This window comes from Balaenoptera musculus, chromosome 5 (genome assembly GCF_009873245.2).
Source record: "Balaenoptera musculus isolate JJ_BM4_2016_0621 chromosome 5, mBalMus1.pri.v3, whole genome shotgun sequence".
Classification (NCBI taxonomy): Eukaryota; Metazoa; Chordata; class Mammalia; order Artiodactyla; family Balaenopteridae; genus Balaenoptera; species Balaenoptera musculus.
The window spans coordinates 33,004,045-33,026,976 of record NC_045789.1 but is presented as its reverse complement, the minus strand read 5'-3'; the positions used below and the strand labels follow the sequence as shown (position 1 = coordinate 33,026,976).

General features: G+C 41.6%; 1 protein-coding gene across 14 annotated transcripts in view; it reads left to right on the top strand.

The window, feature by feature from the left end:
• Positions 1 to 4,474: 4,474 nt before the first annotated feature.
• The window catches only part of SH3D19 (SH3 domain containing 19), a 185,508-nt gene continuing 167,050 nt past the window's right edge, over positions 4,475 to 22,932 (top strand). For 2 of the 14 annotated variants that reach the window (XM_036853937.1, XM_036853936.1), the window contains exon 1: positions 4,494 to 5,012. In XM_036853937.1, the coding sequence (XP_036709832.1) occupies positions 4,901 to 5,012 (112 nt within the window). In that variant the 5' untranslated portion in view covers positions 4,494 to 4,900. Of the gene's footprint in view, positions 5,013 to 22,932 lie in introns of all 14 variants that reach the window. The other 12 variants (XM_036853933.1, XM_036853926.1, XM_036853934.1 and 9 more) reach the window with 11 other exon arrangements.

Here is a 22,932-nt window from a genome sequence, read left to right as displayed (position 1 = left end):
TTGTAACTTCTCCTTTTTCATTTCTGATTTTATTAATTTGAGTCTTCTCCCTGTCTTTCTTGATGAGTCTGGCTAAAGGTTTATCAATTTTGTTTATCTTCTCATAGAACCACCTTTTAGTTTCATTGATCTTTTCCATTTTTTTTTCTAAAAAATAATGAAAATTTAAAAGTACGCAGGCAGGGCTTCCCTGGTGGCGCAGTGGATAAGAATCTGCCTGCCAATGCAGGGGACACAGGTTCTATCCCTGGTCTGGGAAGATCCCACATGCCATGGCGCAACTAAGCCCGTGAGCCACAACTACTGAGCCCGCACGCCACAACTACTGAAGCCCACGTGCCTAAAGCCTGTGCTCTGCAACAAGAGAAGCCACCGCAATGAGAAGCCCGCACACCGCAATGAAGAGTAGCCCCCACTCGCCACAACTAGAGAAAGCCCGCGCGCAGCAACGAAGACCCAACGCAGCCAAAATAAATACATTTTTAAAAAAAATTTTTAAAAAAAGTACGCAGGCAATATGGAGAATAATATAACATAATAAACACTCATGAACCCACCATCCTACTTTAACAAATCTTAAAATTCTGTCATATTTGGTACAGATATTTTAAGAAACAAAACTATGAAGATATTATATTTTTTAAATCCACTGTATACCCCTGCCTATCCTTGTTTTTTCTTTTTTGAGGTCTTCAACTGTGAATTTTTCATTTCAGGTACTTACTTTTTATTTAAGTTAAAGGACTTGAGACTCATGTCTTCTGATGATTCAGCAGGAAAAAAAACCAAAAAGGAATTATATTCACTCAGTCATTAAACAAATATTTATTGTGCCTTCTATTTGCCAAGTATTGTACTACATATGTATTTATATAGTATATTCTTATTTTTTGTAGTGTTCTATTCTCACACCATTTTGTTTCAGGCTGTATATCCAAAGTGAGAAGCAAAGAACATTTTCCTCTGTAATGTGGGCTGTTTTTCAATATCTCTTACAAAATTTTTTCTTAATACCTTAAAGCTTTGAGGGCAAATCTTGTTCTACTCTTAGCTGTGGATTTTCATTAACATTTTCCTTCTATGGGTTTGGCTCTTGCTGTGTCACTGGGGTGGGTGGGGTGTTTTGACATATTTATTGAGTTGTCAGTTGACCACACCTTTCCTTTTCTTTCATATGATTAAGCAGTTATTGCCTGTAACTCCTATCTGGTTTCTCTAGTTCAATATGATGACTTCGGAGTGCAGTCCTCTCCCTGGTCCTTGTTTTCTTGCTTTCACGGTGAGTGGGTTATACCTTTCTTAAAAAGTAACAGCTTTGGGACGAAGTGAGAGAGTGGCATGGACACATATACAGTACCAAATGTAAAATAGATAGCTAGTGGGAAGCAGCCGCATAGCACAGGGAGATCAGCTCGGTGCTTTGTGACCACCTAGAGGGGTGGGATAGGGAGGGTGGGAGGGAGACGCAAAAGGGAGGAGGTATGGGGATATATGTACACATATAGCTGATTCACTTTGTTATACAGCAGAAACTAACACACCATTGTAAAGCATTATACTCCAATAAAGATGTTAAAAAAAAAATAACAGCTTTATTGGAATATAATTACGTACCATAAAATTCATCCTTTAGTATATTCAGAGTTGTGCAACCATCACCACTATCTGATTTTATAATATTTTCAGCACCTCAAAGAGAAATAATATACCTATTAACTGTGACTCCCCATTCTCCTCTGTCCCTGGAAACCCCTACATTACTTCCTTTCTCCATGGATTAACCTATTCTGGACATTTCATATAAACAGGGCCTTACATCTCTGGTTTTTTAAACTTAGTATAATGTTTTCAAGGTTCATCCATGTTGCAGCATATATCAGTACTTCATTTTTATGGCTAAATAATATTCCATTGTATGGATAATGCCACATTTTGATTATCCATTCACCAATTGATGAGTATTTGGTTATATCTACTTTTTGCCTATTATAAATAATGCCACTGTGAGCATTCAGGTACAAGTTTTTGTGTGGACATGTTTTCATTTCTCCTGAGTATATACCTATGAGTAGAAGTGCTGTTTTATAGGGTAGCTCTACAGTTAACCTTCTGAGGACTGCCAAACTGTTTCCCAAAGTGGCTGTGCCATGTTACAGTCTCACCAGCCGTGTATGAGGGCTGAAATTTCTCCATATCCTTGTAACACGTTATTGTCTATCTTTTTTACATTAGTCATCCTGGTATGTGTTAAGTGGTATCACACTGAGGTTTTAATTTACTTGTCCCTAATGACTAATAAGGTTGAACATCTTTTCATGTTCATATTGGCCATTTGTATATCTTCTTTGGAGAATGTTCTTTTAAAAATAAGGCTAATTTTTTTTTTTTGAGTTTTCAGTTCTTTATATATTCAGCATACAAGTCCCTTACCAGATATATGATTTACGAATATTTTTTCATATTCTGAGAGTCGTCTTTTTACTTTCTTGATGATGTCCTGTGAAGCACAAAAGTTCTTGATTTTGGTGAGGCCCAATTTATTTTTTCTTTTGTCACTTATACATTTTGGTATAAGCGACACTCTAAGAAACTATTGCTTAACACAAGTTCATAAGAGTTTAATCCTATTTAAGGATTAAACCTTTTAAATTTAATTTACTTTGAAGTTTTCTTTGAAGAGCTTTATAATTCTAGCTCTTACATTTAGATCTATGATCCATTTTGAATTAATTCTTTCATACAGTATAAAGTGGGGTTCAGATTCTCTCTTTTGCAAAGACAATTCTTTCTCTATTGAATTATCTTGGCACTCTTGCCTAAGGTTATACATTTATTGTAGAATTTACCAAATTTTGCCTTGTTTTGTGGTAAACTGGGTCAGTCCCCCTCCGTCAGGCTAGGACAGGAAATATGTTTTGTTCATTGAAAATGAGAAAACCTATGTGAAAAGCACCTACCATAGGGCCCCAGAGTAAATATTTCTTTCCTTCTTTTGAATCTCCCCACAGCACTTATTGTGGTATTTGTCATACAATAGTTACATAAGTGTTTGTTGAATGGAAAGTCAGCTTGAGCCTACACCTCGAAAGGGCACGGGTTCCTAAAGCTCTGATTGGATGGACATCCAGAACACTTTCAGCCCTTTTCAAACTCAGAAACTGAATAGTGGAGAATGACAGCTTTGTGAAATTGGGCTGCTGTCAGGGTAGGGGCTTCCAAATGACTCCTCATCCTCTAAGGTAAGTGACAAATACCCAAACACTGAAAACAACCCTAAAGGTCCAGAACCTTTCTTTCTTTCTAGTTTAACTTCAAGTGGTCCGGATGTCTACTTATTTAACTGCTTATGCAGTAAAGTCTCACTTGTGAATTTGACCTCAATTCCACACAATCGATCGTGGTTCTTTTCTGCTTAAAAGCAGAAAGATTTTCTCAGGCAGCAACAAGCACTATTTAAAAGGTAAAGAGACAGCGCTCAGGTGTGCCTGGCGATTCTATTTTCAGTGACCCGTTTCTCCCTCTCTGTTTCTCTCTTACATGCTGAACATTAGGAGCCCTCACAAGCTTTCAAAAATAGAGCAAGAGGCTGAAGATAAAGTCCTGTTCATTCCATCGGGGAGTGTCCTGTGGAGTCATGTCCAGGCAACGTCTCTGCCTGCATCTTGGATATCTTTTTCCGAGATGTGAGAATCTGCCCCTCTCTGTGCGAAAGTGTGTACGTGCGAGTGCGAACCGAAGATGTGTACTATACAGAGATACAGAATAACTTTCTTAGCCCATTCTTTTCAGCTTTAGGGAAGTGCTTCAAGTGACAGCTTCTGACTCCAGAGACACTGCTCTGTCACTTCACCAAATTGCCTTTCTGCAAATAATCAGGTCCCGGGCTCTTAAGGAAGAAGATGTACTTTTTTTATTATTAGACTTTATATTTTGGAGCAGTTCCAGTTCACAGCCAAACTGAGCTGAAGATTGAGATTTTCCAGGTCTTCCTGCCCCCACCCCTGCACAGCCTTCCCCATTATCAACACCACCCCCCCCCAACAGAGTGGTACATTTGTTACAACTGATGAATTTACACGGACATATCATAATCACCCAAAGTCTTTGGTTTACATTAGGGTTCACCCTCCCTGTTGTACTTTCTGTGGGATTGGACAAATGTGTAATGACATGTATCCACTATTATAGTATCATACAGAGTCGATTCACTGCCTTAAAAATCCTCTGGGCTCTGCCCAGAGGCTCGATTTGAAAGGGGGAAAAGAGAGGGAAAGAAAAAAGCCTGCAACTGCGAAGGTGCTACCAAACTCCAAGCCGAGTTTGTTCCCAAGTTCAGAGGCTCCAGCTGCCGCAGCTCTCCAAGTCCGGCTACCGGCAGGTTCCTCCTCCTTTGGTTTAAGTGTCAAGCAAATGGGTTTCCTGTTAACACCGGAATACTGTGAAAGGGCAGGAAGAGGCCAGGCCGCCTCCTCTTTCCCCCCTTCCTATCCGGTTTATTTATTTTGTACACGTTTGTTTTGGTGGAGCGGGTGGTTGCAGCGCGTGCGGCTCTGAGGCGGCCTCGGCGGCCGGTAACCCCTCCCCGAGGAGGCGAGGCCTGGCCAGACCCCGCCCGATCCCGGCTCCAGCTCTGCGGGGCGGACACCGGAGAGAGGAAGGGGGAAGAGAGTGGGAGAGGCAGAGCCGGGAGAAGGAGGCCGCCGGGGCGCGCGAGGAGGCGGGCAAACCTGCTCGGCCCGCGCCCGGCCGCTCCTTCGCGGGCTGCAGGTGGAGCCGCGGAGGTAGCCGCTTCCGCCGCCGCCGCCTCCTCCTCCTCCCCGGGGCCTCCTCCCAGGCCCGGAGGCTGCTGGCGCGGGACGCCCGGAGCTGGCGGCCGGCGCGCGGGGCCCGCAGCTCGTCGATGGCTGAAGGCCGGCGGCGGGAGGACGAGGACGAAGAGCTGCACGAGCGCCGGGAGCTCGGGGGCCCGCGCCGCGCCCGGGGCCGTGCGCTGTCGGGCCAGTCGGCAGCAGGTGAGGGGCGCGGGCAGCGCGAGGGGGGACCGGGGCAACGGGGACCCAGGGCTGGGCGTCCCGGGGCCGCGCAGGTCCTGCCCCGGACGCCGGCGGCTCCCTCGCCCGCCCGGAGGGGACTGGCACCTTTAACTCTAGGAGGCGAACGGGAGGGAGAGTGGTTTTTTTATCCCCATCCTCACTTTGGGGCCGAGCCCGAGGAAATTCAAACCTGTCTCTACCTGCTAGTGGCCCTGGAGCCGAAACTACAAAATTTCCATGCAGACTAAATCCAGGAGCTGCTGGCTTGGAACTTGTGGCCCGGGTGGTTACTTATCTCTGGATGAGTCAGAGACCAGTGGAGAATGCCCCCTCCCGATAGGTTTGCCTCCGCTGTCGCAACCGGGTCGAACCACATGCGAATCGTCCAGTCGGGTTTCGGTGCCTCTTGAACTTCGGACCTGTGACTGTCCTCCCAACCCCCAGCCGCCCGAGTTCACCTGTTTTCTATAGGACTTGCTTTAGAGTTACTTGGTGACCCCCAGCCCCACCCCCCAGTCCAGAATATAGCCTTCCAAAAGGCGATTCATTTGGACTGATCATTTCTGGGCCTGTAACTTGTGTTTTGGGGGTGCGCAAAGGCGGCGCGGATCAATAGTTTGGCGCAGAAGTGGAAGAGTGAATAAGTGTAGATCCGCACCCCTTCCCTCTTTCCGGGGCAGCTTTTCAATTAAACAGAATAGAGAGGACATTCTTTGGTCTTTGGTTCCAACTGGATAAGCCAGGTATCCGAAAACAAGAGGGAAGAACAAACCTAGGGAGGTGACAACAAAAGGGAGATAAGGCCGTGAGAAAGGTTCAGATGTGAACATTCATTAACGCCCCTTTAGAAAGTGGAATATCGTGAACATTCCACCCAGCCATGGAGCAGCTTTTCTATGTGGCTCCCTTAACCTAAGAGAAAGTTGAAGAATTAAAAGAAGATAATGGGTCTGTGGGGAACAGCTGGAGGGTAGAAAATGGGATGAAAGAAAAGAGTTTGAGTGGAACAGGAAGAAATAGTCAATCTTGGAGCCTTAAAAATAATTCATTTTGCCCATTACTCTTTTCATCAAAATGGGGCATTTGACTAACCACACGAATACCAGCCATCTTGAAGATAACTGATAGTTTTGTTCAGTATAAACCCAGACCTAATGAAATAATGGGTAATTGCTGGATATGAGTAAATAATTCTTGCAAGAATACAATGAAAAAACTTTACAAAGATGTTCCGCTGTTAAATTACTGATCTGAACATGCCTTGGACTCCTCTTACCTTCAGCAAAAAGCTTCACTTACGTACTGTGCAGAGCTGTACCCGAGGTCAGACTAGATATGATCCAGATAGATGTGTATCATTTAGTTGCAATATGTGTATTTATTCCAAGGCTGGTGGAAATGGCATTTTTTAACTTGTTTTTCCCAGTTCCTTAATTTCCCAAGGCTACCAGAAGCTTTTCTAAGTTCCATGATAGTATTTTGCTGATACGTGACACAGTGTCCTTTTTCACTCAGAAATTGGTGTTTTCAGTTTCTAACCATTTAGTGTACCCTGTCTCCACTAAGGGGTGTGGGGCAGAGATATTATGGAGTGGGCAGAGGGTTAAACTGGCCATTATCGGGCTTCTTTCTTCTGAGACACATTATTTAATAGTTTACATTTCTTTGCAAGCTGTGCTCCTCTTTCCCCTCATTAGTTCCCGTGTGTTTTTCAGACTCCATCGCATTCCTTACCAAGCTTGGGCATTTGTTAGTTACGTTTTGTGCTGGATGTTCTCTCTCCAAGTGAAAAAGTAGGAACTGACCCAGAGGCTTCATGTTTCTTCTTTTTAACATCTTTCTAATCTTTCACTTTTCCTGTTCTCATCCGCTCCCTCCTCCCTCCACCACCTCACAGTCTAAAGATTTTCCATTTTTCTTTGATCTCACAGAGGTTGACATCATAAAGTTAGGGTTTATGGACTTGAGGGAGTCTGTGAACTTCTCTCCATGCTAAATTTAGGTGTGGTTGTGGAAATGTGTTTTTTTACTTTACAGTGTACATTCAGGAGAACGTATAAAACCTGTAAATCATAAAGTAACTCTTGTAACCTGTGCCCAAGTTGAGAAATAGAATATTATCATTTCTAAGCAAACTCTACTCTCTCCCAGTCATGGCTTCTTCCTTACCCTTGAGGGAACCACTTTTATTCCCTTGCTTTTCTGTGCAGTTTTACCTGTACAGTTTTATCTGTGCATCCCTATACAATATTATTTAGTTTTGTTTATTTTACAACTTCTTACGAGTGGAATCATCCTGTAATTTTTCTTTAGTGTCATTCTTTTTTTCACTCCATATTAAGTTTGTAAGATTTATCCTTATTGTTACATGCAGCTGTAATTTCTTTTCTTTGTATTCTTATATCACACTTTTTGCTTATCATTTTTTATTGATTTGTTGGAGTTCTTTACTTGTGCAGGAATCTCAACTTCTGTCGGTTGCATGTGTTGCAAAATCTGCTCCACTCTGTGGTTTATTTAAAAAATGTTTGTTTGTGGTTTCTTTTGATGTGAACATCTGTAATTTTAACGTAGGTGTATTTATGAATCTTTTTCTTTATAATTAGTGTCCCTCCTCCCCTCACTGTCCCCCTGGTTAAGAATGCTTTCCCTACCCCAAGGTCATGAAGACATTCTCCTATATCTTCTGTATTGTTCCTAAAGTTTTGTTAACTTTCTTTGTAGAGAGGTGCCATAGCGTTCATCAGACTCTCAAATGGGTCTGAGAACCTCTGACTGACCTACAACATTTTTATATTGTTTCTCCAAAGGGCAGGGAATACAAAATTCTAGGTCCTCCCTTAATCACCTGGAAGAATGGTAGGCACTTAATAGGGTTTAATAAATACTAAATACTAAATAAATGTACTCTCTCTATATGTGTTGATGTGTTTATGGTAAACGCTGGAAGAACAGATATAACTTCTCCAATGTGTTTTGAGTAAAATAACTAATATCGTCAGTATGAGGTCACAGAATAAAATTCTTTGTATTCTTTATGAACCAGTTGCTTCTTACGTGCTAGCGCCTGTGAGGGAGGTATTATTTTCTCCATTATATAGTTGAAGTGAGTATGACTCCGTGCTCCCAATGCAGGGGGCCTGGGTTCGATCCCTGGTCAGGGAACTAGATCCCACATGTATGCTGTAACTAAGAAGCCCGCATGCCGCAACTAAAAGATCCTGCATGCCGCAACTACACATGCCGCAACTAAACATGCTGTAATGAAGATCCCACATGCCACAACTAAGACCTGGTGTGGCCAAAATAAATAAATACATATTTAAAAATAAATTAAAAAAAAAAAGATTGACGCTCAGAAATACTTAAGTGACTTGCTCAAGATCCCGCAGCTAGTAAATGGCAGGATGCGGACTTGAATCCCAGTCTGTTTGACCTGAAAGTCCATGTTTTTCCAAGCTATCCCACTGGCTGCTAATACAAGTCAATTGCTTTTAATGCTCCACACGTTTATACCTGCATGTTGCTTGTTATATTTTAGAAATACTTTATTACATTTATCTGGTGCTTTTCTGCTTAGGAGGGGCTTTCACAGCCTCATGGAACTTGATTGTTACAACGACCTGAGAGGGAAGACGGTACATTTTTATTATTCCCATTTTAAAGACGAGTAAATTGAGACTCAGAAGTGTTAAAAGACTTAATCTAAAAGAATACAGCTAGGTATAGCTGCACGTCAGTTACCTCTTTTGGATGTTTCAAGTCATAAACTGGCGTTTCTTTAATTTGATTCGTATAGCATGCTAGGTCATATGGCCCAGAGTTTGTGGCTCTGTCTAGTAAGTTGTGTAGTTTTGAAAACTGCATTAATTCTTCTGGGCCACCATCTTACAGTTTTTGTTATTAGAATTTCAAAGTTGTCTAATTTATTTTGAGGAGGTTATTTTAAGTCCCATAGAAACTATGGATATATATACACGTTGTTTAAAAATCCTGCACTCACCAACTTCTTTTAGAAGACCTGTCTAGTTATCCTGTCAACAAAATGTATGCAAAATGGTGTAGAAAATACAAGGAATACAAAGAAATATATAAAATAGGCTCCCTGCTTTTAAAGAACATGTCATAGAATTAAGGAAGGTAAGACTAATATACTTTAAAGAAATAAATAAGACTATAAAGTAGTCCATGGTGACTAGCAAGTGGAGTTTAGCATAAGAGAACCAGGCAGTCTTGGTTCATTTCTTGGCTTACCTCTTACTGTGTGACCTTGTGCAAGTTACCTAACCTCTCTGTGCATCCATTCTTTATTTGTAAAGTGGGAATATTAATAAAACCTATTGCATAGGGTTTGAGGATTAAGTGAATTAGTATATGTAATACCTTTAGAACATAGCTAGGCACATAGTGAATACTTCCTATAAAGTTATTAGCGTTTATTTATGTATATTTTTGTTAAAATATCTGACGCTTCGTTAAGTCTACATTTTTCTCCCTTTGGGAATAGTTATGGGGTTTCAGGTTGGCAGAGAAAAAGGAGGTAAAACTGCATCTTCACCATTTCTAATCAAATGTAGTTGCTTTGCTTTGGAGTTCATGCATCTTTTTGAAATATATCAATCTTACAAGACCCCGAAAGACTGAGACTAGTTCTTCATTTGACATTCCTTGCACCATACAAACTATTTTAACGTGGCTTGTCGTTGATGTTTACCCTTTCTTCATCATCACAAATGAAAAGCTAATTCTTTTTTTTTTTTTAATTTATTTACTTATTTATTTATGGCTGTGTTGGGTCTTCGTTTCTGTGCGAGGGCTTTCTCTAGTTGCGGCAAGCGGGGGCCACTCTTCATCGCGGTGCGCGGGCCTCTCACTGTCGCGACCTCTCTTGTTGCGGAGCACAGGCCCCAGACGCACAGGCTCAGCAGTTGTGGCTCACGGGCCTAGTCGCTCCGCGGCATGTGCGATCTTCCCAGACCAGGGCTCGAACCCGTGTCCCCTGCATTGGCAGGCAGATTCTCAACTACTGCGCCACCGGGGAAGCCCAAAAAGCTCATTCTTGTGACATAAGTATTTGTGTTCAAAGTGATTTCAACAAATGAAAGGTAAGTTAATGACTCTACATCCTGTTTTTAACCAGGGTGCATCCCTTCCTTTTTTTTTTTTTTTAACTTTGCCACTATTCATGCAGTGCTTCTATAAGGTCATTGGCATGTTACATTCTGGGGGCAACTATTTTCCCTCAGATCGTTTCAGCTTTACATTCAATGGTACTTAGAGTCTTATCCTCAGAACGTTTGGGTCTCTCTCAGTTGGCTTTAGCCTCCAGCAATTTACAGCATCTTTCTGAGCCTTAGTTTTTGCCTTATTAATTGAAAGGATGAGGCTTCCAACATTACATTTTATGATTCTAGGGGATGAGGTGGAAAATAGCTTCTGACTCGGTTTACAGAAGCCTGCCAGTGTGCGGGGTCCGATCTGGGGGGGCGGTTTCTCCGGGCTCCTTGTGATGAGGGAAAAGCCCAAGGTGCCACACTCGAGATGTCGCCTCACTGGGAAAAAGGCAGTCACGTTAGCTTAGTTGTGCCGCAGGTACCTGCCTTTCAAGATGGGCACTCCACTTCATCAGTGGAGAACATGGGATGTGTTCTGGGGGAGTTTATAATACTGAACATAGGTATGATGAAAATATTATCCGTTAAGTACAAGATGAAAATATATGTCTAGTAGCTTCAGAGCAAAGAGCAGGGTTAAGGTGGGGAGGAAGGAGGCCCGGCCCCCTCGTTTGTATGAAGGTTCAACATCCATTCCTGCCCCTCAGCAGCTGTAGGCCTCACCTTTAGGGACTCTAAGCTTGCCTTTGGGTGGGGATGGGTGCATGGCGGGGGAGGGGTGTACAGGCAGTAAATCATTGTTTTCTTTTCTTTTTTAAAATAAACTGTTTTTTTAGAATAGTTTTATAGATTTACAGAAAAATTGTTAAGATAGTACAGAGAGTTCCCGTCTACCTCACATCCAGGTTTCCCTGTTAGTAACATCTCCTTAGTTTTTGCCTGATTTCTTCCTGCTCTGCAGGATCCCATCCAGGACACCACATCACATGTAGCTGTCGTGTCTCCTCAGGCTCCTCTTGGCTGTGATGGTTTCTCAGATTTTTCTTGTTCTTTCTTTCTTTTTTTTTTTTTTTAATTTATTTATTTATTTTTGGCTGTGTTGGGTCTTCGTTTCTGTGCGAGGGCTTTCTCTAGTTGCGGCGAGCGGGGGCCACTCTTCATCGCGGCGTGCAGGCCTCTCACTACCGCGGCCTCTCTTGTTGCGGAGCACAGGCTCCAGACGCGCAGGCTCAGTAGTTGTGGCTCACGGGCCCAGTTGCTCCGCAGCATATGGGATCTTCCCAGACCAGGGCTCGAACCCGTGTCCCCTGCATTGGCAGGCAGATTCTCAACCACTGCGCCACCAGGGAAGCCCCCAGATTTTTCTTGTTCTTGATGGCCTTGACTGTGTTGAGGAGTACTGGTCAGATATTTCGTAGAATGTTACTCTACGGGGATTTGTCTGATGTTTTTCTCATGTTTAGACTGGAGTTTTGGGTGTTTGGGAGGTAAAGTACCATTTTAACCACATATTAAGGGTATCATATTAACATCATTTATAACTGTTGATGTTGACTTTGATCTCCTTGCTGAGGGAGTGTTTTTCAGTTTTCTCTAGGCCAAGGTTACCACTCCCCGCCACCCCCCCATACTGTAGGGGGGCAGAATATCTACATAAATCTGTTAGAATTCTTCTGCACAGGAGATAGCATTCTTTTTTACTCTCACCTTAGTTTCGTCAGGTTCTCCAAACATGTGCCTTGGGATTGTGTTTAGACCCTGCCTTTTGGGGACTGTAAACTCAATTCCTCCACCCCAGTTCTGTCCAGAATATCCCATGTGTGCTCTTGTCTGGCACTTACTTTCATAATTAGAAAGGAAAGGCATGAAATGCGTATCCAACTTGAGATGACCTGTGACTAAAACTCATTCACACTAGAGTATCAACAGGTACAATTTTGGAAATGGAGAGGAAGTTAGAGTATGAGAGGAATTTGGAAAAGCCCTGGATAATCAAACAATAATGAGTTAATATTTATTGTGTGCTAGGTCCCAGGTGGTATTCTAATTGTTTTACATGTATTTCCTTCACTTAGTCCTCATACCAATCTTATGAGATAGGTGCGATGATTTCCTTCAGTTTTGCAGATGAGAAACCGGAGAGGGTGTTTACCCAGAGCGGGTAAATAATATAGTCACGGTCACGTAGCTAGAAAGCTATGGAGTAGGATTCTGTACAGACTCCTACCCAGTATTTATTCTCGTCTTCCTTGGTCAGTGGAACCCTATATTGCTGACTGTGGCAAGGTACCCACCTGTGAAACTGCTTCACCCAGCCTACTAATGAGAGGCAAGAAAAAGTTGTTGAGTGTGGTTTCTAGAAAAATTCTTTAAAGGGGACTCAACTGCACAGAATATCCTTTTGCCCTTATCACCTTCCATCCCCCGACCAGGGACAAGGGTGTGTAGCTCACAGCAGCCATCCTGGGTCATGAGGTTATCTTGAGGATGGAAGCCACGCACTGAGAATGGTGGGGCAGAAAAATGGATGGAATCTCAGTTTCCAGTGGTAATAGAGTCATCAGATGAGCTTTTGATTGCCTGCTCCTCCTTTATTTAAGAAAAAATAAACTCTGTCTTATTCAAGCCACTGTTCTCTTAGGTCTTTTAATTAGCAGCTGAATGCAATTCCTAACTGATAAAAGTTGTGACTTGATCATATTTCTCTCTCCTTACCACCAGGCTATTTTTGTTAACATGAGGTTACCTAGGTTCTTGTTGCTATTTTGTACTTTATTATAATGTGACCTTGGACAAATAACTTAAAGGCCCCTCCTTTTTTGCATCTTTTGAATGGGAATTATTCATTCTCTAAATACAAGTTTACTATGGGAAACATGCTTTTAAACGTCACGTTCTCATGTGTGATGTACATTTCTTGAAGAGGGGCATGGTCATACTTGGACAAGTTTAAGGATATTGCAAAGGAAACCTATAGAATCTGAAAACAGTTTTCTGATTTTGTCATTTTGCCGAGTGCCAGGTCTGAATACCTCTCAGGGAACAAATAAATAGAAGCTGTGACAGGAGGTGATTTTGTCCCTGCTCTGATATGCTTACGAGCAGATTCTCAGTGGCACCACTGATGAGCCTATAACTCATGCCAGGGCTGCTGCGTAGGATTCAGAGTTTGTTTCCGATACGGCTGCCTTCAGTGTACCGGAGTGTTGTTTTCTGAAGATACATTAGTCAAGGAATCGCTATACTGGAAGAAAGCTAAATGCTTTTTCTGAGAGCCGGCCAAGAACAAGGCACAGAAGAAAACGTTTGCACATGTGGAGAATTCGTTTTTCTGGCGATAAATATCACCATTTCCAAAGAGTCCTTTGAAACTAGTACAGAGGTGTTCACAAAAAACTGGAAGGCCCCTCACTCAGCATGGGGCCACCCATGTAAATGATCCTTTCTTGCTTTGTCACCACCCTTGTTTCTTTATTTCCTCACAAGGACTCCCCCTCAATACACACTAGCTCAGTGGAGATAACAGGCTATCTGGAGATTATAAGGTAGATTTGTGTCACTCCGTTGAGGTATAACTCTTGCCAGTGGAAGGTATGGTTTGTAGGTGAAATTCATTTGGAATAAGGAGTGGTATTTCAAGTTTTAAAAGGTGAAGGCTTGTGTTTGAATATTACTCTTAATTAGATGCTTAATAATGTGAAATGCCTAATATCACAAACATTTTATCTTTTATGCTGTTCTATTCCTGTTTCTCCTTTCTTCTTGAGGCATTCAACTTTAAAACGTGGTGTGGTATTTCTCACATTTCTGTAGCAATGAGACCTTTAAACAGTGCTTCTCAAACTTTAATGTGCCTACAAATGACCTGGGGATCTTGTAAAGACGCAGATCTTGATTTAGTAGGTTTGGGGTGGAGCCTGAGATTTTGCATTTCTAACAAGTTCCAGGTGATGCTGCGGATACTGGTCCCTGGACCACACTTTGAGTTACAAGGTACTCAATCACCTCTACCTTAGTGCCAGGGTTCTCAGTGCTGGCTGGGCATCAGAATTAACTGAGGAGTTTTTTAAAAGACCTATGCTCATGACCCCACCCTCAGATTTTCCTGATTAATTACTTTTGGAATAGTATCTATAGAACTGGATTTTGGGAGTTCTGTGTGAGGTGAGGCTCACTGGCTTAGTGTCCTATTAAAAAATGTGATGTTGAGTGGTTTCAGTGTGCTTTCTTGTAATTTGAACTGTAATATTTTTCCATCATAAGTAATTTATGTTGTGATGCCTTTTAGTCAAACAGAATAAATAAATGGAATCCACCATGCATTTTATACATGGATTTTATTCAGTCCCTCTGTTATCCATAGCCTAAGAAGGCTCCACATAAAGAATGATGTAAGGACTTATCATTGAAGTAACTGGAAAGCAACGTATGTGATAGTTAACGTTCTTTCAGATTGCAAGAAATAGAGGTCTGTTCTGCTAACCTCAGCTGTCGGGAGGCGGCTTATAAGGATACTCCAGTAAGTTGGAAGACAGGAAGTAGCCTTGGAAGTCATTTGGAAATAAGAGTAGCTCTAGGAAACTGACAGCAAATAGTTACCCCGGAGAACATTCCTTTGTAAGTTGGGAAGACTGTTATTCTTTACGTTACTAACACCACCATTTTGGTGACTCAGTTCACTTCTATCTCCTTCCATGGCTTCTGAACTTACTGAATAATTGACTCTTGTTTTTCTTACAGTCAGCCTCCCTAAGAAAGAGACTCTAAGTAGGCTGGCCAGTCAGGGTCCTGCACAGAGTGCCCCTTTGGGGCAGGGGTCTCATGCTGGTTGACCTCAGAGGCTAATGACAAAGTATATAGTAGCCACCTTTTCAGGCCCATCCCTGGTCCCTTCTCCTGGAGGGGATGGTAGGGTCTTGTGGTACCCACCTGGCCACCTGCACATGAGAATTTGAGAATCGCCTGCAGCTGATTCTGTCAGATGAGACTCTGGGCCTGAGGGGTGTTCTGAGGTTTCTTAGAATGGAGAGAAGGTAAAATTGGCAGATTCCATGCGGACACTCTTTCAGTAATGAGTTCCACGAGGGAAGATTTATGTTGTTCATTGTTATAGCCCCATAACACAGAACGGTGCCTGGCACATATATTCAATACGTCTGTCAAATAGAATAGAATTTTTTTAATGATGTAATGTTGTCTTTATCGTTCGTTTGATTACATTTTATTCTAACCCGAATCCACAGGCAACTATGGAGAGTGAATTTCTGCTCTGCCCGTGGCTCACCGAAACAATATGCTCTGACGCGCCAGATCTTTTCTTGTTGCCTTTTTAGTAATTATGAACATTAGATGTTTGCCACTTGGCGCCATCAGTACGGCTGGCGTCAGGCTTTGGGCCGAGGGGCAGCAGATGGATGTCAAGTCCAGCGCTCGGAGTCCTTCCTAACGGCCTCCCTCTAGGGTAACCTTGGCCGCGGCTGTTTCTCCTCTGGGAGGCGAGCGGCCCCTCCCCGTACAAGGGCGCCGCCATGTTGGGTCCCAGCGCATCGGCTCTGAAAGGTCAAGTGTGGATTTGGACGTTTGGCCAAGGAAAGGAGGCTACTTTTCAGGTAAAGAGGGAGACACTAGGAAGATGAGAGTCGCCGTTACTTACAGCAGCTGCTGCCTCTTGAAAAGCTCCAAACCCCCTATCTGTGCGGAAAGGGCAGAGGGTGGATGTTAAGGATGTTTTCGAGGAAGGATGGACCCGGCTGATGATGGATGGGGTGTAGGGCAGCGCAGCGAGCACCAAGTCCAAGGATGCTGACCTGCCCCAACTCGGGAAACGGAGCTTGCAGTTGGCACCTTCCCAGGAGAGAGGCAGTGATACCCACCATTGAGTACTAAGCCTTGATTGGAGCGCGTTTGCTCTTCGTGTGAAATATCACGGCCAATACCTACGTAGCTCTGGGAACAAGCCTTTCAGTAGCTCCTTGAGCTCAAGGATTCTGTAAACCTTGAAGAACGTAATTTGATAGTTATCACCTCATAGGTTTCCAATGAATGTTTAATGAAGGTGATGAAGAATTAGGGGTTTTAATCCCAATATTCTTCAATTCTTTGCTCTTTTAATTAAAAACTAGATTTCTTCCTCTTGCAGTGGGTTTTTTAAAAGTACCAACTCTTTAGCATGTCTGAACAAAACATTTTATTGATCACTCACCAATTTAGTGCTTAGCGTATGCCAGGAACTCATGTAATCCTTTAACAACACAGAAAGTCAGGTTGTTTTTAATAAGAACAACGAGGCAAAGAGAAAAAGAGCTGGGATTTGAAGCCCTGCAGTCTTTTTTCTCCTTTAATTTTTAAATTTACATACAGTAAAGGTGACTTCTTTTGGGTACGTAGTTCTGTGAGCTGTGACACACGTACAGATTCTTGTAACCACCCCCATAGTCAGAATACAGACAGTTTCATCACCTTGAAATTCCTGTGCTGCCCCTTGCAGTCATATCTTCTCTACACCATTTAACCCCTGATCTGTTCTATGTCTCTGTAGTTTTGCCTTTTCTAGAATATGATATAAATGGAATCATTTCACCCAGCACATTGTTGTGGAGGTTCATTCATGTTGTTAACTGCGTCAATAATTTGTTCCCTTTTGCTGCTGAGTAGTATTCCATTGTATTAATGCACCACAGTTTGTTTATCCATTTACCTGATAAAGGATATTTAGATGATTTTCAGTTTTTGGTATTTATGAATAAACATACAGGTTTTTGCATAAACACAAGTTTTTATTTCTTTGGTTTAAGTACCTAGATATTGGTTTAATGGGTAATATGTAAGTGTATGCTTAACTTTACAAGAAACTGCCAAACTGTTTTCCAGAGTGGTGCTATACCATTTTGCATTATTATGAGCAATGAATGAGAGTTCCAGTTGCTCCACACCCTCATCAGCACTTGGTATTATCAGGTTTTTCTCGTTTGCTTTTGTTTTTGTTTTAGCCTTTCTGATAGATGTGTAGTGATACTTTGTTGTGGCTTTAATGTGTGTTTCCTTAATGGATAATGATGTTGAGCACCTTTTCATGTGGTTAATTGCCATCCATTATGTCATCTTTGGTGAAGAATGTTCAAATCTTTGCACATTTTAAAATTGGGTTGTTTGTTTTCATACTATGGAATTTTAAAGAGTTCTTTATATATTTTGCATTCAAATTTTTTGTTGGATATGAAATATGAAAATATTTCTCCTAGTCTGCAGTCTATTTTTTCATTCTGTTAACAGTGTCTTTAGCTCTTTGAATATATTGGAAATAGCTGATTTAAAGTCTTTGTCTGGTAAGTCCAATGTCTGGGCTTCCACAGGAACTGTTTATATTGATTGCTTTTTTTTTTTTTTTCTTTTTCTGTGCATGGGCCATTGCTTTCTTGTTTCTTTGTGTGCCTCATAATTTTTTGTTGAAAACTGGACATTTTGAATATTACAATGTAGCAACTCTGAAATCAGATTCTTCTCCCTCCCCAGGGTTTGTTATTGCTGCCTATTATGATTGTTGTTGCTTGTCTAGTGATTTTTCTAAACTAATTTTGTAGAGTGTGTAATTTTTGTGTGATGTGTGGCACTGAAGTCTCAGTTTCATTAGCTTAGTGGTCAGCTAGTGATTGGACAGAGTTTTCGTTAAATGCCTAGAACCAAAAAAAAAATCTCCCAGTCTTTGCAGGGGGGCTCTGTGTGTGTATCACAGCACACCTTCAACACTCAGCCAAGCAGAGTACAGCTAACCTTAACCTTCACTTTCTGCTTGTGCAGAGCCTGTAGTTCAGCCAGAGCTGAGAGGTTAGGGCCCTCTCAGATTCTTTCTGAGCACGCACTCACCCTGGGAATGCACATGGACTTCTAGATTCCTAGGAATATGTGGGAGCTTTTCAAAGCCCTCATTTCCCAAAGCATCTCATCCTTCAGCCTTTCCCCCCAACTTCTTTGGTTAGTCTGTTGTTTGCCCCAACTATTATCCATTGCCTCATGCAGCCGCAACAAATATATTTATTTGCCTGTAAATGATTTCAATAAGTTTTCTCGAGCTAGGCACTTTTTAGGAGAGTTCTGAGTTAGGCAAGATAAAGGCAAGTCTTTTGTGCTGGTCTTCCAGGGTGCCACCGGACAAGTCAAAACAAATTATTATAATTCTTTGTGAATGAGGTCTTTTCTGCTCCCTCTGGTACTGGTACTGGTACCGGTACCGGTACCAGTACCAGTACCAAGAGGGCAGGCTATTATTTTCAAGGCTTCCACTGAGCTGGAGAATGGGGGATGGGACCAGGGTAAGTTAAAATGCCACAAAACTTGCTACTGCAACCAAAACCCAGCTAGTTTTCCTTGATTAAGTGTTTCACTGTACTTAAGTGCATCAAGTGGTTGCTGCAAGCTTTTGGTTAGTTTTCAGTGTTCAAAAAGCGTTGATTCTGCCAGTTTCTGCCAGCTTTTAACTGCTTTTACGGAGGACAGACTTTTGGAGTTCTTTACTCTGCCATTGTCACTGACGTCCCTCAAGTATGGATTAAAAGAAAAACTGATTAAGGTTGTTGGTCTTTTTATGAGCAAATTGGCCCAAGTTTTCCCAATAAAATACCGAAAGAGAAAGTGTGGATAGTCTTACTCGTTTTGGAAGTGTTTGCACATCCTACAGTAGCATCATCAAGGTATTTGAGGAGCCCCGCTCATCTGGTTACAGCGCTGGGGTCAAGACCCTCCATTTAAACCCTGCATAGGCAGCTTGCTCTTCTCAATTCCAGGCCACAGACCACACCTAACCTGTCTGTTGCTTTTTAAAACATGATTTTCAAGGGATATCTGGTCAGGAAACCTATATTCCTCTTTGTTTTTGAAAGAATGACTCAGAGAAGGTAGCTTTATTGCGCTCTCCTGATATAAATCAGTCATGTGTTAACACTGGGGAGTGGAATTGAGGAGGGTGTGGAGTGTGTAACTCTATATACTTCTGTATTGAGTTTCCTCCAATGAGTATTACTTTGGAAGTTAAAAGAAAGGAAAATAAATTAAAAATACCATGTGAAATAATTGCCTGCTGGTCTAGTGTATTTGTTGCTCATTTTGTGGTATGTTTTTAAACCTGTTTTGCCTTAAGATGAGTTACTGCAATGATCGTAGCAAATGCTGTCCTGTTGATAAAAGAAATGATTGTTAAGTATTGGAGAAAATGATAGTAGGAAGGAAGTATATAATTGCGTTTCCTCTGAAGATCATTTTTCAAACACTGGCTAATTTATCATTCGTTCACCTATTCTATCTTATGACATTCACTTGTTTTTATGAAAGCCATAATCACTTGAAAAGCAAATCCTCATTTATAACCACACTGTTGAAAGCTGTTTAACATAATCAAAACCTACCCTTAGCGTCCTCCGCCTTATTTTTTGCTGTGTATTTCATCTCCCAAGTTGTTATGCAACAGAACCTGTTCTAAAGCAGTAGGTGGAGGAGACCTGCATTGTAATGCTCAACTTGCCACCAGCCAGCTGTATGTCCTTGATTTAATCTCTCTAGGTCTTAGATTCCTCATTGACAATATGAAGGATTTAGACCAGGGATCTGGAAACCATAGCCCTGTTGACCAAATCTGGCTCACTGCCTGTTTCTGTAAATAAAGTTTTATTGGAACACAGCCACGCTCATTCTTTTATATATTGTCTATGGCTGCTTTTGTGCCGTATATGCAGAGTTGAGTAGTTGCAACAGAGTCTGTGTGGCTTGTGAGCCTAAAATATTTACTGTTTATCCCTTAACAGAAGAAGTTTGCTGACTCCAGACTATCAGCTTTTCTTTCAGGTTAAAAATTCTCTGTTTCAGTTTTGGGATACTTGGGCCAACTATTTCTTTTTTCCCATCAGATTGCTTCGTAGCAGATCACCAGAAAAATTCAACTGGAGGAGGGGAAATACAAATCATACATTGTTATTTGTTAAACACCTATATCCATCATACGTCTGACATATTTTGTTAATGCTGTGGTTACAAACAACCTCTAAAGCTCGGTATCTTATGACAGGTATATTCAGCTGGTGAGCTGCAGCTCAGCCTCACTTGTCTTCTTCATTCTGGGATCCTGGCTGGAGGAGCAGTTCCTAACTGGGAAAAGGAGCAATGGACAAACGATGTGCCAGCTTTTAAAACTTCTGCTCAGAAGTGGCATATATTACTTCTACTCACATTTCTTTAGCCAACTGGATGTTAGTGGTACAGGGAAGGATAATCCTTCTGTAGGATGCCCTGGTCCCTCGAGTGGGTGGCTCATCCTTCTGCAGGGAGAGCTGTGGAACACTGGGAACAGCGTCATCTATCTCAGCCTCCTTAAGGGTTCCCTGGTGTGAGCAGACTGAAACTAATGGCCAAAACTTGGTTTCAGAATTCTTTGTGTGTTATATTTTTCATGAACTCTCTTCAATTAACAAGTAACTAGAAATTGGCCCGTTGAGCTTTTGGAATATATTCTGAATCTCTCAATGTGCTTATTTAATAAATGCTCATTGTAAGAATGTAATATCTGTTTGGATTTCTCTTTTATAGACTCCTGATGTCTTTAACTTATAATTCTCACCCCCAAGCTATCTTCTCCAAGGTTCCATATAATGACACAAGAGTTGCCCCAGCCAGAAACCTGGGTGAAGTTCTTAACTTCGTCCCTCCCCATGACTACTTATATCTAACCAGTCAGTTACCAGAGTCTATTGAATACATCCCCTAGGTAGCCCTTGACTAAGTCCTCTTGCCTCCATCCTCATTGCTACCATCCTTGTCCAGGCATCTCTCACCATTCACAACAGCCTTGTAACTAACTAGCCTTTCTACCTCCTGACTTGCTTGTCTGTAATCCATTGTCTACACAGCCACTGAAGTGATTTTTCTAAAATGCAAACTGATCATGTTATTCTGCATTAAAACCTTTCAACGCCTTATTTAATCTTCCCCTTAAATAAGCTCAAATTTCTTAGCATGGCCTTGAACCTTTTTTTCCTTTATTTTTTTTTCTGGGAATTCCCAGGTCTGTCCTCTTACACTTAGCTTACATTCATGGCTGGAAAAATATAATCTTTCTTCTAGAAAGATTTTTCTAGAGCATACTTTATGAACTCACATAGTATTTGGTAGATGTTTTTCACTTGTAGAGATTCAAATGCTTGATAAAAGCATTGTGCGAAGCTGACTGTGTGCAGTATTGAGGATTCTCCTGTCCTGATGCTCAGTGGATTGCTCCTTCTTGGAAGGGCTTGGATAAGCCAGATCGGCTCCAAAGAAAGGCGGGTTGACACTGTTTTGTTTTACTTTCTTTGTGACCTGTTTTTAGAAGTTTAAAATGTGCCCATTTTGGAACTGGTCATTTATTGGCCCTCTTTAAGTGAGCTAACATATTTTTCCTTATGATACCAACTCAGCAACTTTGGACAAAAAGAATGTGAAGCAAATGCATTTTTAAAAAATACTATCTCCTCTAGGTCTTTCATGTTAGCTCTCTGTTTCAGAAATAAAAATAGCTTCATTGAACTCATAGGGGGATAGGAGAAATCCAAATACTTGCCTTTGAAGATACTCTAGTGATTTTAATTTTTCAGGCAAAAGTGTTTTCATTATTTAAAATTCATTGACACAAAATTTCTTTGATCAACCAACTGCTATCCTTCTTTTTATCTAGCCTAGTTATGTGGAATTTTCAATAGAAGGAATCGAAAGTCTCAACTCTGAAGCTTTGCAATTGTTGTAACCAGCTTTCTGTTATCATAAGCTAATTTTAAAAAGCAAGCTTAATCAAAGAAAAAAGCAAGGTTAAAAAAACCTGTATATCTGTATAAACATTTAAAAAGGTGTCAGAGGTATGTTGGCCACATCTTTAAGCAAGAGAAGAACATGTAAAGGGTGATAGTGATGAACACAGCCGGTAGGTACATGGGGATTTGAACTTCCTATGTTAGATATTTCTGTAACATTGTGGGTTTTTTTTTAATAAGCAGAATTAGGAAAAAGAATATTTTTAAAAAGATTTTTTTTTTTAAATGAAGAGTTACTTGGCTTCCTCCTCCTTAGGGAGGGAACAATCATCAGAGTTAGAACAGGCTGCTTTGTGATTACTTACACTATTCTAGAGGTTCCACGAATGTAGAGATTCTTGACCATCTTGAAATTTCATGAAAAAATGTTGTGTTTGTGCATGAGTGCTTTTTTGGGATGCAGGGTTAGAGTAATGTGGGAAAGAGGGTCCATAATTCAAACAGATTCTTCTGGTTTTTTTTCTCTAGTCCTGCCCTCTCTGAGCTCCAGATTGCCTCCTCAACATCTCTACTTGTATGTCTAATAGACATCTCAAATCTAACATGTATGTATGTTTCCCATTGCTGCTGTAACAAATTGCTACAAATTGTCCTACAGTTCTGGAGGCCAGCAGTCTGGAATCAGTTTCACTGGGCTAAAATCAAGGTGTTGGTAGGGCTGCATTTTATCTCCAGGCCTAAGGGAGACTCATGTTTGCCTTTTTAAAATTTCTGTAGGCCAGCTGCACTCCTCGGCTTGTGGCCCCTTCCTCCATCCTCAAAGCCAGCAGCATAGCATCTTTGTTCCTCTCTTCCTTCTGCTTCCATCCTTCTGCATAGTCTCATAAACATCTCTGACTCTGACTCTCCTGCATTCCTCTTTAAAAAGATTTGTGATTATATTGGGCCCACCCATAATCCAGGATAATGTCCAAATCTCAAAATACTTAATCATATGTGCAGAGTTGCTTTTACCAG